General features: G+C 36.5%; 1 protein-coding gene across 3 annotated transcripts in view; it reads left to right on the top strand.

The window, feature by feature from the left end:
- Positions 1-12738, top strand: part of LOC137616401 (discoidin domain-containing receptor 2-like) — a 196550-nt gene that overhangs the window by 123473 nt on the left and 60339 nt on the right. For all 3 annotated transcript variants that reach the window (XM_068346113.1, XM_068346115.1, XM_068346114.1), the window contains exon 4: positions 12114-12345. In XM_068346113.1, the coding sequence (XP_068202214.1) occupies positions 12114-12345 (232 nt within the window). The remainder of the gene's footprint in view (positions 1-12113; positions 12346-12738) is intronic.

The following is a 12738-nucleotide window of genomic DNA, read 5'->3' as shown; positions in this document are numbered from 1 at the left end:
ACTAATAAGGCCCACAGTAAGGAAGGCAACTCAGTTGAGAATATATCACATGTTAGCTGCAATCTTATTTGCAAAAGAAGATTGCTAATATCAAGGCTCACAGTAAGGAAAGCAACTTAGTTGAGAATATATCACATGTTAGCTGCAACCTTATTTGTAAAAGAAGAATGCTAATATCAAGGCCCTCCAGTAAGGAAAGCAACTCAGTTGAGAATATTCCACATGTTAGCTGCAACCTTATTTGTAAAAGAAGAATGCTATTGCCAAGGTCCACAGTAAGGAAAGTAACTCAATTAGTAATATACCACATGTTAGCTGCAACCTTATTTGCAAAAGAATAATGCTACTACCAAGGCCCTCCAGTAAGGAAAGCAACTCAGTTGAGAATATACCACATGTTAGATGCAACCTTATTTGTAAAACAAGAATGATATTGCCAAGGTCTACAGTAAGGAAAATAACTCAATTAGGAATATACCACATGGTAACTGCAACCTTATTTGCAAAAGAATAATGCTACTACCTAGGCCCTCCAGTAAGGAAAGCAACTCAGTTGAGAATATACCACATGTTAGATGCAACCTTATTTGTAAAAGAAGAATGCTATTGCCAAGGTCTCCAGTAAGGAAAGCAACTCAATTAGGAATATACCACATGTTAGCTGCAACATTATTTGCAAAAGAAGAATGCTACTACCAAGGCCCTCCAGTAAGGAAAGCAACTCAGTTCAGAATATATCACATGTTAGCTGCAACCTTATTTGTAAAAGAAGAATGCTACTACCAAGGCCCTCCAGTAAGGAAAGCAACTCAATTAGGAATATACCACATGGTAGCTGCAACATTATTTGCAAAAGAAGAATGCTACTACCTAGGCCCTCCAGTAAGGAAAGCAACTCAGTTGAGAATATATCACATGTTAGCTGCAACCTTATTTGTAAAAGAAGAATGCTACTACCAAGGCCCTCCAGTAAGGAAAGCAACTCAATTAGGAATATACCACATGGTAGCTGCAACATTATTTGCAAAAGAAGAATGCTACTACCTAGGCCCTCCAGTAAGGAAAGCAACTCAGTTGAGAATATATCACATGTTAGCTGCAACCTTATTTGTAAAAGAAGAATGCTACTACCAAGGCCCTCCAGTAAGGAAAGCAACTCAATTAGGAATATACCACATGGTAGCTGCAACCTTATTTGCAAAAGAATAATGCTACTACCAAGGCCCTCCATTAAGGAAAGCAACTCAGTTGAGAATATACCACATGTTATCTGCAACCTTATTTGTAAAAGAATAATGTTACTACCAAGGCCCCCCAGTAAGGAAAGCAACTCAGTTGAGAATATATCACATGTTAGCTGCAACCTTATTTGTAAAAGAAGAATGCTACTGCCAAGGTCCACAGTAAGGAAAGCAACTCAATTAGGAATATACCACATGTTAGCTGCAACATTATTTGCAAAAGAAGAATGCTACTACCAAGGCCCTCCAGTAAGGAAAGCAACTCAGTTCAGAATATATCACATGTTAGCTGCAACCTTATTTGTAAAAGAAGAATGCTACTACCAAGGCCCTCCAGTAAGGAAAGCAACTCAGTTGAGAATATATCACATGTTAGCTGCAATCTTATTTGCAAAAGGAGATTGCTAATATCAAGGCTCACAGTAAGGAAAACAAATCAGTTGAGAATATATCACATGTTAGCTGCAACCTTATTTGTAAAAGAAGAATGCTACTGTCAAGGTCCACAGTAAGGAAAGCAACTCAGTTGAGAATATATCACATGTTAGCTGCAATCTTATTTGCAAAAGAAGATTGCTAATATCAAGGCTCACAGTAAGGAAAACAAATCAGTTGAGAATATATCACATGTTAGCTGCAACCTTATTTGTAAAAGAAGAATGCTACTGTCAAGGTCCACAGTAAGGAAAGCAACTCAGTTGAAAATATATCACATGTTAGCTGCGACCTTATTTGTAAAAGAATAATGCTACTACCAAGGCCCTCCAGTAAGGAAAGCAACTCAGTTGAGAATATATCACATGTTAATTGCAATCTTATTTGCAAAAGAAGATTGCTAATATCAAGGCCCCCAGTAATGAAAACAACTCAGTTAGGAATATACCACATGATAGCTGCAACCTTATTTGCAAAAGAAGAATGCTACTACCAAGGCCCCCAGTAAGGGAAGCAACTCAGTTGAGAATATACCACAGGGTAGCTGCAACCTTATTTGCAAAAGAAGAATGCTACTGCCAAGGTCCACAGTAAGGAAAGCAACTCAGTTGAGAATATACCACAGGGTAGCTGCAACCTTATTTGCAAAAGAAGAATGCTACTGCCAAGGTCCACAGTAAGGAAAGCAACTCAGTTGAGAATATACCACAGGGTAGCTGCAACCTTATTTGCAAAAGAAGAATGCTACTGCCAAGGTCCACAGTAAGGAAAGCAACTCAGTTGAGAATATATCACATGTTAGCTGCAACCTTATTTGCAAAAGAAGAATGCTACTACCAAGGCCCCCAGTAAGGAAAGCAACTCAGTTGAGAATATTCCACATGTTAGCTGCAACCTTATTTGCAAAAGAAGAATGCTACTGCCAAGGTCCACAGTAAGGAAAGCAACTCAGTTGAGAATATATCACATGTTAGCTGCAACCTTATTTGCAAAAGAAGAATGCTACTACCAAGGCCCCCCAGTAAGGAAAGCAACTCAGTTGAGAATATTCCACATGTTAGCTGCAACCTTATTTGCAAAAGAAGAATGCTACTGCCAAGGTCCACAGTAAGGAAAGCAACTCAGTTGAGAATATATCACATGTTAGCTGCAACCTTATTTGTAAAAGATGAACGCTACTGCCAAGGTCCACAGTAAATAAAGCAACTCAATTAAGAATATATCACATGTTAGCTGCAACCTTATTTGCAAAAGAAGAATGCTACTACCAAGGCCCCCAGTAAGGAAAGCAACTCAGTTGAGAATATATCACATGTTAGCTGCAACCTTATTTGTAAAAGATGAATGCTACTGCCAAGGTCAACAGTAAAGAAAGCAACTCAATTAAGAATATACCACATGTTAGCTGCAACCTTATTTGCAAAAGAAGAATGCTACTACCAAGGCCCCCAGTAAGGAAAGCAACTCAGTTGAGAATATATCACATGTTAGCTGCAACCTTATTTGCAAAAGATGAATGCTACTGCCAAGGTCCACAGTAAAGAAAGCAACTCAATTAAGAATATACCACATGTTAGCTGCAACCTTATTTGCAAAAGAAGAATGCTACTACCAAGGCCCCCAGTAAGGAAAGCAACTCATTTGAGAATATACCACATGTTAGCTGCAACCTTATTTGCAAAAGAAGAATGCTACTGCCAAGGTCCACAGTAAGGAAAGCAACTCAGTTGAGAATATATCACATGTTAGCTGCAACCTTATTTGTAAAAGAAGAATGTTAATATCAAGGCCCTCCAGTAAGGAAAGCAACTCAGTTGAGAATATAAAACATGTTAGCTGCAACCTTATTTGCGAAAGAAGAATTCTACTAATAAGGCCCACAGTAAGGAAGGCAACTCAGTTGAGAATATATCACATGTTAGCTGCAACCTTATTTGTAAAAGAAGAATGTTAATATCAAGGCCCTCCAGTAAGGAAAGCAACTCAGTTGAGAATATAAAACATGTTAGCTGCAACCTTATTTGCGAAAGAAGAATTCTACTAATAAGGCCCACAGTAAGGAAGGCAACTCAGTTGAGAATATATCACATGTTAGCTGCAACCTTATTTGTAAAAGAAGAATGTTAATATCAAGGCCCTCCAGTAAGGAAAGCAACTCAGTTGAGAATATAAAACATGTTAGCTGCAACCTTATTTGCGAAAGAAGAATTCTACTAATAAGGCCCACAGTAAGGAAGGCAACTCAGTTGAGAATATATCACATGTTAGCTGCAACCTTATTTGTAAAAGAAGAATGTTAATATCAAGGCCCTCCAGTAAGGAAAGCAACTCAGTTGAGAATATAAAACATGTTAGCTGCAACCTTATTTGCGAAAGAAGAATTCTACTAATAAGGCCCACAGTAAGGAAGGCAACTCAGTTGAGAATATATCACATGTTAGCTGCAACCTTATTTGCAAAAGAAGATTGCTAATATCAAGGCCCTCCAGTAAGGAAAGCAACTCAGTTGAGAATATATCACATGTTAGCTGCAATCTTATTTGCAAAAGAAGATTGCTTATATCAAGGCTCACAGTAAGGAAAGCAACTCAGTTGAGAATATATCACATGTTAGCTGCAACCTTATTTGTAAAAGAAGAATGCTAATATCAAGGCCCTCCAGTAAGGAAAGCAACTCAGTTGAGAATATAAAACATGTTAGCTGCAACCTTATTTGCGAAAGAAGAATTCTACTAATAAGGCCCACAGTAAGGAAGGCAACTCAGTTGAGAATATATCACATGTTAGCTGCAACCTTATTTGCAAAAGAAGATTGCTAATATCAAGGCCCTCCAGTAAGGAAAGCAACTCAGTTGAGAATATATCACATGTTAGCTGCAATCTTATTTGCAAAAGAAGATTGCTTATATCAAGGCTCACAGTAAGGAAAGCAACTCAGTTGAGAATATATCACATGTTAGCTGCAACCTTATTTGTAAAAGAAGAATGCTAATATCAAGGCCCTCCAGTAAGGAAAGCAACTCAGTTGAGAATATATCACATGTTAGCTGCAATCTTATTTGCAAAAGAAGATTGCTTATATCAAGGCTCACAGTAAGGAAAGCAACTCAGTTGAGAATATATCACATGTTAGCTGCAACCTTATTTGTAAAAGAAGAATGCTACTACCAAGGCCCTCCAGTAAGGAAAGCAACTCAGTTGAGAATATATCACATGTTAGCTGCAACCTTATTTGTAAAAGAAGAATGCTATTGCCAAGGTCCACAGTAAGGAAAGTAACTCAATTAGGAATATACCACATGTTAGCTGCAACCTTATTTGCAAAAGAAGATTGCTACTACCAAGGCCCTCCAGTAAGGAAAGCAACTCAGTTGAGAATATACCACATGGTAGCTGCAATCTTATTTGTAAAAGAAGAATGCTACTACCAAGGCCCTCCAGTAAGGAAAGCAACTCAGTTGAGAATATACCACATGTTAGATGCAACCTTATTTGTAAAAGAAGAATGCTATTGTCAAGGTCCACAGTAAGGAAAGTAACTCAGTTGAGAATATATCACATGTTAGCTGCAACCTTATTTGCAAAAGAATAATGCTACTACCAAGGCCCTCCAGTAAGGAAAGCAACTCAATTAGGAATATACCACATGGTAGCTGCAACCTTATTTGTAAAAGAAGAATGCTACTACCAAGGCCCTCCAGTAAGGAAAGCAACTCAGTTGAGAATATACCACATGGTAGCTGCAACCTTATTTGTAAAAGAAGAATGCTACTACCAAGGCCCTCCAGTAAGGAAAGCAACTCAGTTGAGAATATACCACATGTTAGCTGCAACCTTATTTGTAAAAGAAGAATGCTACTGTCAAGGTCCACAGTAAGGAAAGTAACTCAGTTGAGAATATATCACATGTTAGCTGCAACCTTATTTGTAACAGAAGAATGCTGACATGAAGGCTCACAGTAAAGAAAGCAACTCAGTTGAGAATATACCACATGTTAGCTGCAACCTTATTTGCGAAAGAAGAATTCTATTAATAAGGCCCACAGTAAGGAAGGCAACTCAGTTGAGAATGTAACACATGTTATCTGCAACCTTATTTGCAAAAGAAGAATGCTACTACCAAAGCCCCCAGTAAAGAAAGCAACTCAGTTGAGAAAATTAAATTGAAAATTAAATAAAAACTGTATATGATAATAAATTTAAGGCTAAAGGACATAATGATGTTTTCAAGAATCACATTTAAATCCAGGTCAATCTTTGGCATTTCTCCATTGCCTAGTTAAAGACTTTGACAAATATAAATGGGCATCTCTTCATTATGAAATGGTGCAATTATTTTGAACACATTAGACAGCCAGTAAAGCATTCCAGATATGTGCAAGCAGAAACGTCATTTGCTCCAGCTTTAGCTGTCTTAATACTTGCAAAATTAAGAGTTGGTTTCCCAGAAAAGAAGAATGGATAGCCCATGACATATAGTGGTCTTCATAGATGTTGCTTATGTGCTGAGATACTACCGCTAGAAAGTTATGGGGTCCTTTGACTGGCCAGACAGTACTACATTGGATCCTTCTCTCTGGTTGCGGTTCACTTTTTCTTTGCCTACACATACACCGAATAGTCTGGCCTATCTTTTACACATTCTCCTCTGTCCTCATACACTTGACAACACTGAGATTACCAAACAATTCTTTTTCACCCAAGCGGTTAACTACTGCCTTGTAATTGTTCAGTGGCTACTTTCTTCTTGGTAATTATTATTATTATTATTTGCTAAGTTACAACCCTAGTTTGAAAAGCAATCTGCTATAAGCCCAGGGGCTCCAACTGGGAAAATAGCCATATGAGGAAAGGAAACGAGGAAAAATAAATGTTTTAAGAAGAGCAACAACATTGAAATAAATATCTCCTATATAAACTAAAAAAAAACTTTAACAAAACAAGAGGAAGAGAAATAAGACAAAATAGTGTGCCCAAGTGTACCCTCAAGCAAGAGAACTCTAACACAAGACAGTGGAAGACTATGGTACAGAGGTTATGGCACTACCCAAGATTAGAGAACAATGGTTTGATTTTGAGTGTCCTTCTCTTAGAAGAGCTGCTTACCATAGCTAAAGAGTCTCCTCTACCCTTACAAAGAGGAAAGTGGCCACTGAGCAATTACAGTGCAGTAAGAAGAATTGTTTGGTAATTTCAGTGTTGTCAGGTATATAAGGCAGAAGAGAATATTTAAAGAATAGGCCAGACTATTCGGTGTGTGTGGGAGGGGGGCAAAAGGAAAATGAACCGTAAACAGAGAGAAGGATCCAATGTACTACTGTCTAGGAAGTCAAAAGACCCCATAACCCTCTAGCAGTAGTAGAGACTCTTTAGCTATGATAAGCAGTTCCTCTAGGAGAACAGCACTCCAAAATCAAACCATTGTTCTCTAGTCTTCGGTAGTGCCATAGCCTCTGTACCATGGTGTTCCACTGTCTTGGATTAGAGTTCTCTTGCTTGAGGGTACCGAGTCTATTTAGTTTCTCTTCCTCTTGTTTTTTTTTTAATTTTTCATAGTTTACATAGGAATTATTTCAATGTTGTTACTGTTCTTAAAATATTTTTTTCCTTGTTTTCTTTTCCCATTGGGCTATTTTCCTTTTTGGAATCCCTAGGGTTATAGCATCCTGCTTTCCAACTAGGGTTGTAGCTTAGCAAGTAATAATAATAATAATAATAATAATAATAATAATAATGTGTGGGTGCCAAAGGCCTCAGTGCGATGGTTGATGTGTATGAGAGGTTCAATAATACTCATATTGTCTTTCTTACACACTATGAGAAGTAACACTCACAGAACATTTCACACTTGAGTCCATTGCTATGCACACCTAGGCAAGATCCTGGGACACTAATAGTTTCCATGGGTTATCCAGTCTCTATTTAAGTGGAATCACATTTCTCAGCAGCAAAATGAATCAGGACAAGTAAAGAGTTTAAACACTGTAGCACATGTCGGAACATTAGGAATCCTTTTCTGACCACTTATAGGCCCACAACTATCTTTCTGTTAAAGGAGAGGTCCCTTAACCTTTCAATGAATATTCTTTCTTCTGGTTCACTATTGATCTCAGAATTTATAATCAATAGTTTGATTTAAAATGTCAAATGTCTTGTCTTTAAACGGGAACTTAAAATAAATGTGAAACTCTATTATCTCCCCTATATAATAAAGAGCAAGAGTCTGGATATATAAAGTATATTATATATATATATATATATATATATATATATATATATGTATATATATATATATATATATATATATATATATATATATATATATTTATATGTATATACAGTATATATATATATATATATATATATATATATATATATGTGTGTGTGCGAGTATATATATATAAATATATATATATATATATATATATATATATATATATATATATATATATATATATATATATATATATATATATATATCATTCCTCTCATACTGAGCAGCATTGCCAAACGTATGACTATTCGGTCTCTTTCCATCTCGTTGGTAGGGATGGGGATACACCTAATGGTCATATGTTCGGCAACGCCGCTCAACATGACAGGGAAGCGCGCTCTCTCTCTCTCTCTCTCTCTCTCTCATATATGTATATATATATGTATATATATATATATATATATATATATATATATATATATATATATATATATCTTTCCTGTCACGCTGAGTGGCATTACCAAACGTATGATTATTCGGTCTTTCCTCATCCCTTGGTAAAGGGATAGGGAGTAGTCATACCCTAATGAGAGGGTGTACCCCGATAGGTACACTTGGAAACCACAGTCTCTCACAAATAGCCCAAACTGCTGTATTGTGGTCATTAAAGGGTGAGAGGTGGGAAGGGTTGAATCTGTGTGTGTGCATATCTTTATGAATATTTAGCTGTCATTTTTGACGGGTGTCGTAAACTATAGTCCATTTCTTTTAGCGATGCATATTTGCACCGACTCGCGGCGGTGCCCTTTTAGCTCGGAAAAGTTTCCGGATCGCTGATAGGTTGGACAAGATAATTCTAACCAATCAGCGATCAGGAAACTTTTCCGAGCTAAAAGGGCACCGCCGCGAGTCGGTGCAAATATGCATCGCTAAAAGAAATGGACTATAGTATTCATTTATTAACACATTATATTCATTAATATTAATTGAAGAGCTAATTTTCCTTCCCTTTTTTTTTTAAATAATAATGTTGTCAGTATTAATGTCCATGACAGGTTCCCCCTTGCCGTTGAAAGTTGTAAATGTCATCATGTGCGTGGCCGTCATCTAATCCCTCTTATCTAATGATGTCATAATGTCATTTTAGGACGATTGATGACAATAATTGATATTATTATCGAAACAATTTCAGTAATCTTGCGAAATGTGTCTTTTACCGGATGAGTGTTTTTATGGTGAATCATTTCTCTCAGTTCTCATAAGTTTGGAAAGTGATGTGTTAATTTGATTTTTTTACTTAGAGAAGTATATAGTTAATGAATAACCCCCCTCTTCTCTCTCTCTCTCTCTCTCTCTCTCTCTCTCTCTCTCTCTCTCTCTCTCTCTCTCAAGAGTAATTGGTTTCAGAAACGAATCTTTTGTAAGCAAAAAACGGTCTTTGAAAGATTTTAATTAACTTTCTTTATTATGTAAATTCTAAGACCAGTAGCTACTTTCAGAAAAGAGTTCATGGAAGGCGAATTCTTCATTCTAACTTTTAATGGTTCCTTTTCTATTAGAAATATGGCTATCGAAATAGTCTTTGTATAAAAAAAGTTTGGTAAATTGTTCGGGATTTAAGTTAGTTTTCTCCCGATTTTTTTTTTTAAATAAAGTGTTTTTTGATAAGAATTTCTTCATTTTAAGAGTAATTTTCGCAACCTGTTTCTTCCACTTCCTTTATGATCATGGCAATAATTTCTTTTTTATGTATTCGCTATCCCTTTTGATGCATTTTCTCTATTATTACATTATTCCTGTATTATTATTATCGCAACAATTACCTATTTCTCAAATGGGGATCTGATTTTATATTCTTTCAGTTTATAAGCTTGCTTGATACTCTCTCGTCTGGGAGACTGTGAACCTGCACTTCCAAACCAAAGCTAATTTCTTCATCCAAAACAACTATGGATACACCAAATTACATTTTCTTAATATAAAATAACTAAGATAATTTTTTTTAAATGCAAAATATCTATGAAAACACTAAATTGTATTTTTTCATCTAAAGCCACTAAGATAACACCAAATCGTATTTTTTCATCTAAAACAACTAAGAAAACAAACTGCCAGCTTCAAGCATCAAGCTTTTCAGTCCTAAAATCCTTTACCTGCATGACCAACTTCCAGCAACACTCCATTTGATAACTTCTATTAGATGCAGTCCTCCCCCCGTCCTCCTTCTCACATTCACACACCTTCCTTTTCTATGCCCTCGTCCAGAGACCTGAAAAAAAGTCGCTTTCACCCTATCCTCCTTCACGCTTGGCCTGCTCCAGCTTGCTTGCTTGCCTGCCTGCCACATGCAACAACGGTATTCAGTCTGAATTTTATCTACAATATTTACATGTATTTTTATTTCCACCTCCAAACCACACGTCTTGTTTTGATCGCCCATTCTGCTATTTCCATTCGCTTTCCGAGTGGATTGAGATTGGCGAGGGGGAAAAAATGAAACAGTTCTCCACAAACGTCATTCAGATGAGTGAGTAATATTGAGAAATTAATTGAGAGGAAACGTTGAAATGCTTTCGGTTAAACTCCGAGATTTGTATTTATTGCTTTCGGATTGAAGTGGGGAGATCATTTGCGCGTGAAGATGGCGGTAAAGGTTGCTGCCTTTGTTCTTATTTATTCGATATGTGAAGCTGAAGAGGGAGTTTATCTTTAGGGGTTTCATATATCCTCCAATTGCAAGGACACTTTCTTACACTCTCTGCTCACAGAAATGTATCTGTCCTTTTTGTGAAGGTAATGTATTCTTCGTCGATATTTTATTCTTTTCTTCGATACTTTTGTTCTTTTCTCATGCTGATAGTGAGTTACTGTATACTCTTTTTGAGAAGGTTTTTTATATGGTAGTAATATGATTTCCATTTCACTAATCAGAATAACTGAAGAGGTTGTTTGTTGATTTAAAGTTGCCTATTTATTCTGCAGTAGCAAAGAAGACTGACGAGAAGTGAAATTTCCTGTAAAAAAAAAATCTGCTATTCATATATGATATTTTCACTTTTTTACGAAATAAAAAAGTTTTAATATTTTCCACTTGCTTGCAAGTCATGCACATGTTACCGCGATTTGTAATTTTGCAGGTTTTTTCTTGAACGTAAACGTCAGACACCTGACGAATTTCTTGACGCTAAGTATACCTGTAAACTTGCTTACCTTACTACCGGTCTATTAATCATAGACATTAACATAGCATTCATGTTTTAACCGGAAAACTACGCGTCTCAATATATTATCCTGCCAAAAAATAACTAGATCTAAAAAACTGGACCTGTTCTCGAGAAAATTATGGTTTACTCTGAACTCTTTTATGATTTTGTTCATCGTAAAGATAAGTTCGCTGTAAATAACAACCAAAAACAAACATTTCAGGGCTTAATCAAAAGCATTATTATCGAAAGTGTACATGGCTATTCTATTAGCGGTTGATGACGGATGATGTTTTTAGGACGGCCTCAGACCATTAAATCATCCGTGCGCTGGAATAGGAATATCCTTTTACGGTAATTAAGCTGTCAAAGCTATTCATGGTTTAGCTCCTGGAGGCCCGCAATTAAAGAATGCCATTGTCGCCGAACAAGAAGTGATTTGCCGGGGCAGTTTTACGGCATACAAATTGCATAATTATAGTTATAATATTTGCTGAATGTTTATTTGGTCAGCTCGGTGTTGCAGAGAGTATGTGCATGGAAGGCAATTTTGTGGATACTATATTATAATTTTCTCCTACCGATATTTAGTGTTATGTTTAAATAGTTAATTGCTAATAGCGAAAGAAAAATGTAGTTGTATTAGAAAACGCTTTACTTAATTGAAATGTGCTATCAATTTCTGAGCGACCAAACGTCGCAAATTGGAGAGCGTAATATCATCCATTATCTTTATTTTGAGAGGAGTCGAAATTTATTCGACGAAGAGTTATTAAAGCAGACTCGTAGACCAGCATTCACCCAGAAATTGGTCATTCGAATGCGAATACATATATTCTCGTTATCAGCCTGTGGTTGTGTGGAAGTCTCTGAATTTGTGACTCTATTTCGTTCGCTACTAGCGTAAGATAAACAATCGGAGTCATCAGATTAAAATCAGATTTCTGAACTAGATTATTTAAAATAGAGAAAGAGAAAGGTAATCCGATTTACAAAAATATTCTTTTCTTTTCTTTGCAGAGCACACGTTGAACTTGGAGGAGGAGCGTGGTGCCCTCGAGAAATGGTTTACCGAGAAGGCACAGAATACCTGGAGGTCAACCTCGGTAGTCTACATGTAGTGACAAAAGTAGAAGTGCAAGGTCGCTTCGGTAATGGGGAAGGCATGGAATTTGCCAGACAGTACAAGTTGCAGTTTTGGCGACCTGGTCTAGAGCACTGGATCACCTATTCTGATGGTAGAGGCAAAGAGGTATGTATATATAATTTATAATCAAGTAAATAAACTTTCTCCCACCTACATACATACATACACACCTATACTGTATATACGAGCACTGGTCATTTTCTGATTAATACTGGGGCCGCTGAGCATTGCTTGGTTATGGCTCAATGTCAAAGGTTGTGCACTATCCTTTTCTTCTCACAATCTACATAAATATACAACTTGACATTTAGTCAAGTCCCTGTCAGGTTTAGATACGCCCATATGGGTTAAGAAACTGTGTTTAGGATTTTGTTCTAAAAAACTTTTGTAAATTTGTGTGTGTATGGTTACTTAATTCATCAACAGCTTTTTGTTATGATCATTGACCCTGCGCAATCTAATAGAACATTATTGACGTGAGGGATCCAACTATATTTA

The sequence above is a fragment of the Palaemon carinicauda genome, chromosome 22, assembly GCF_036898095.1.
Source record: "Palaemon carinicauda isolate YSFRI2023 chromosome 22, ASM3689809v2, whole genome shotgun sequence".
Classification (NCBI taxonomy): Eukaryota; Metazoa; Arthropoda; class Malacostraca; order Decapoda; family Palaemonidae; genus Palaemon; species Palaemon carinicauda.
Note: the sequence above shows the minus strand (reverse complement) of the source record. Positions and strands in the feature narration are given on the sequence as shown.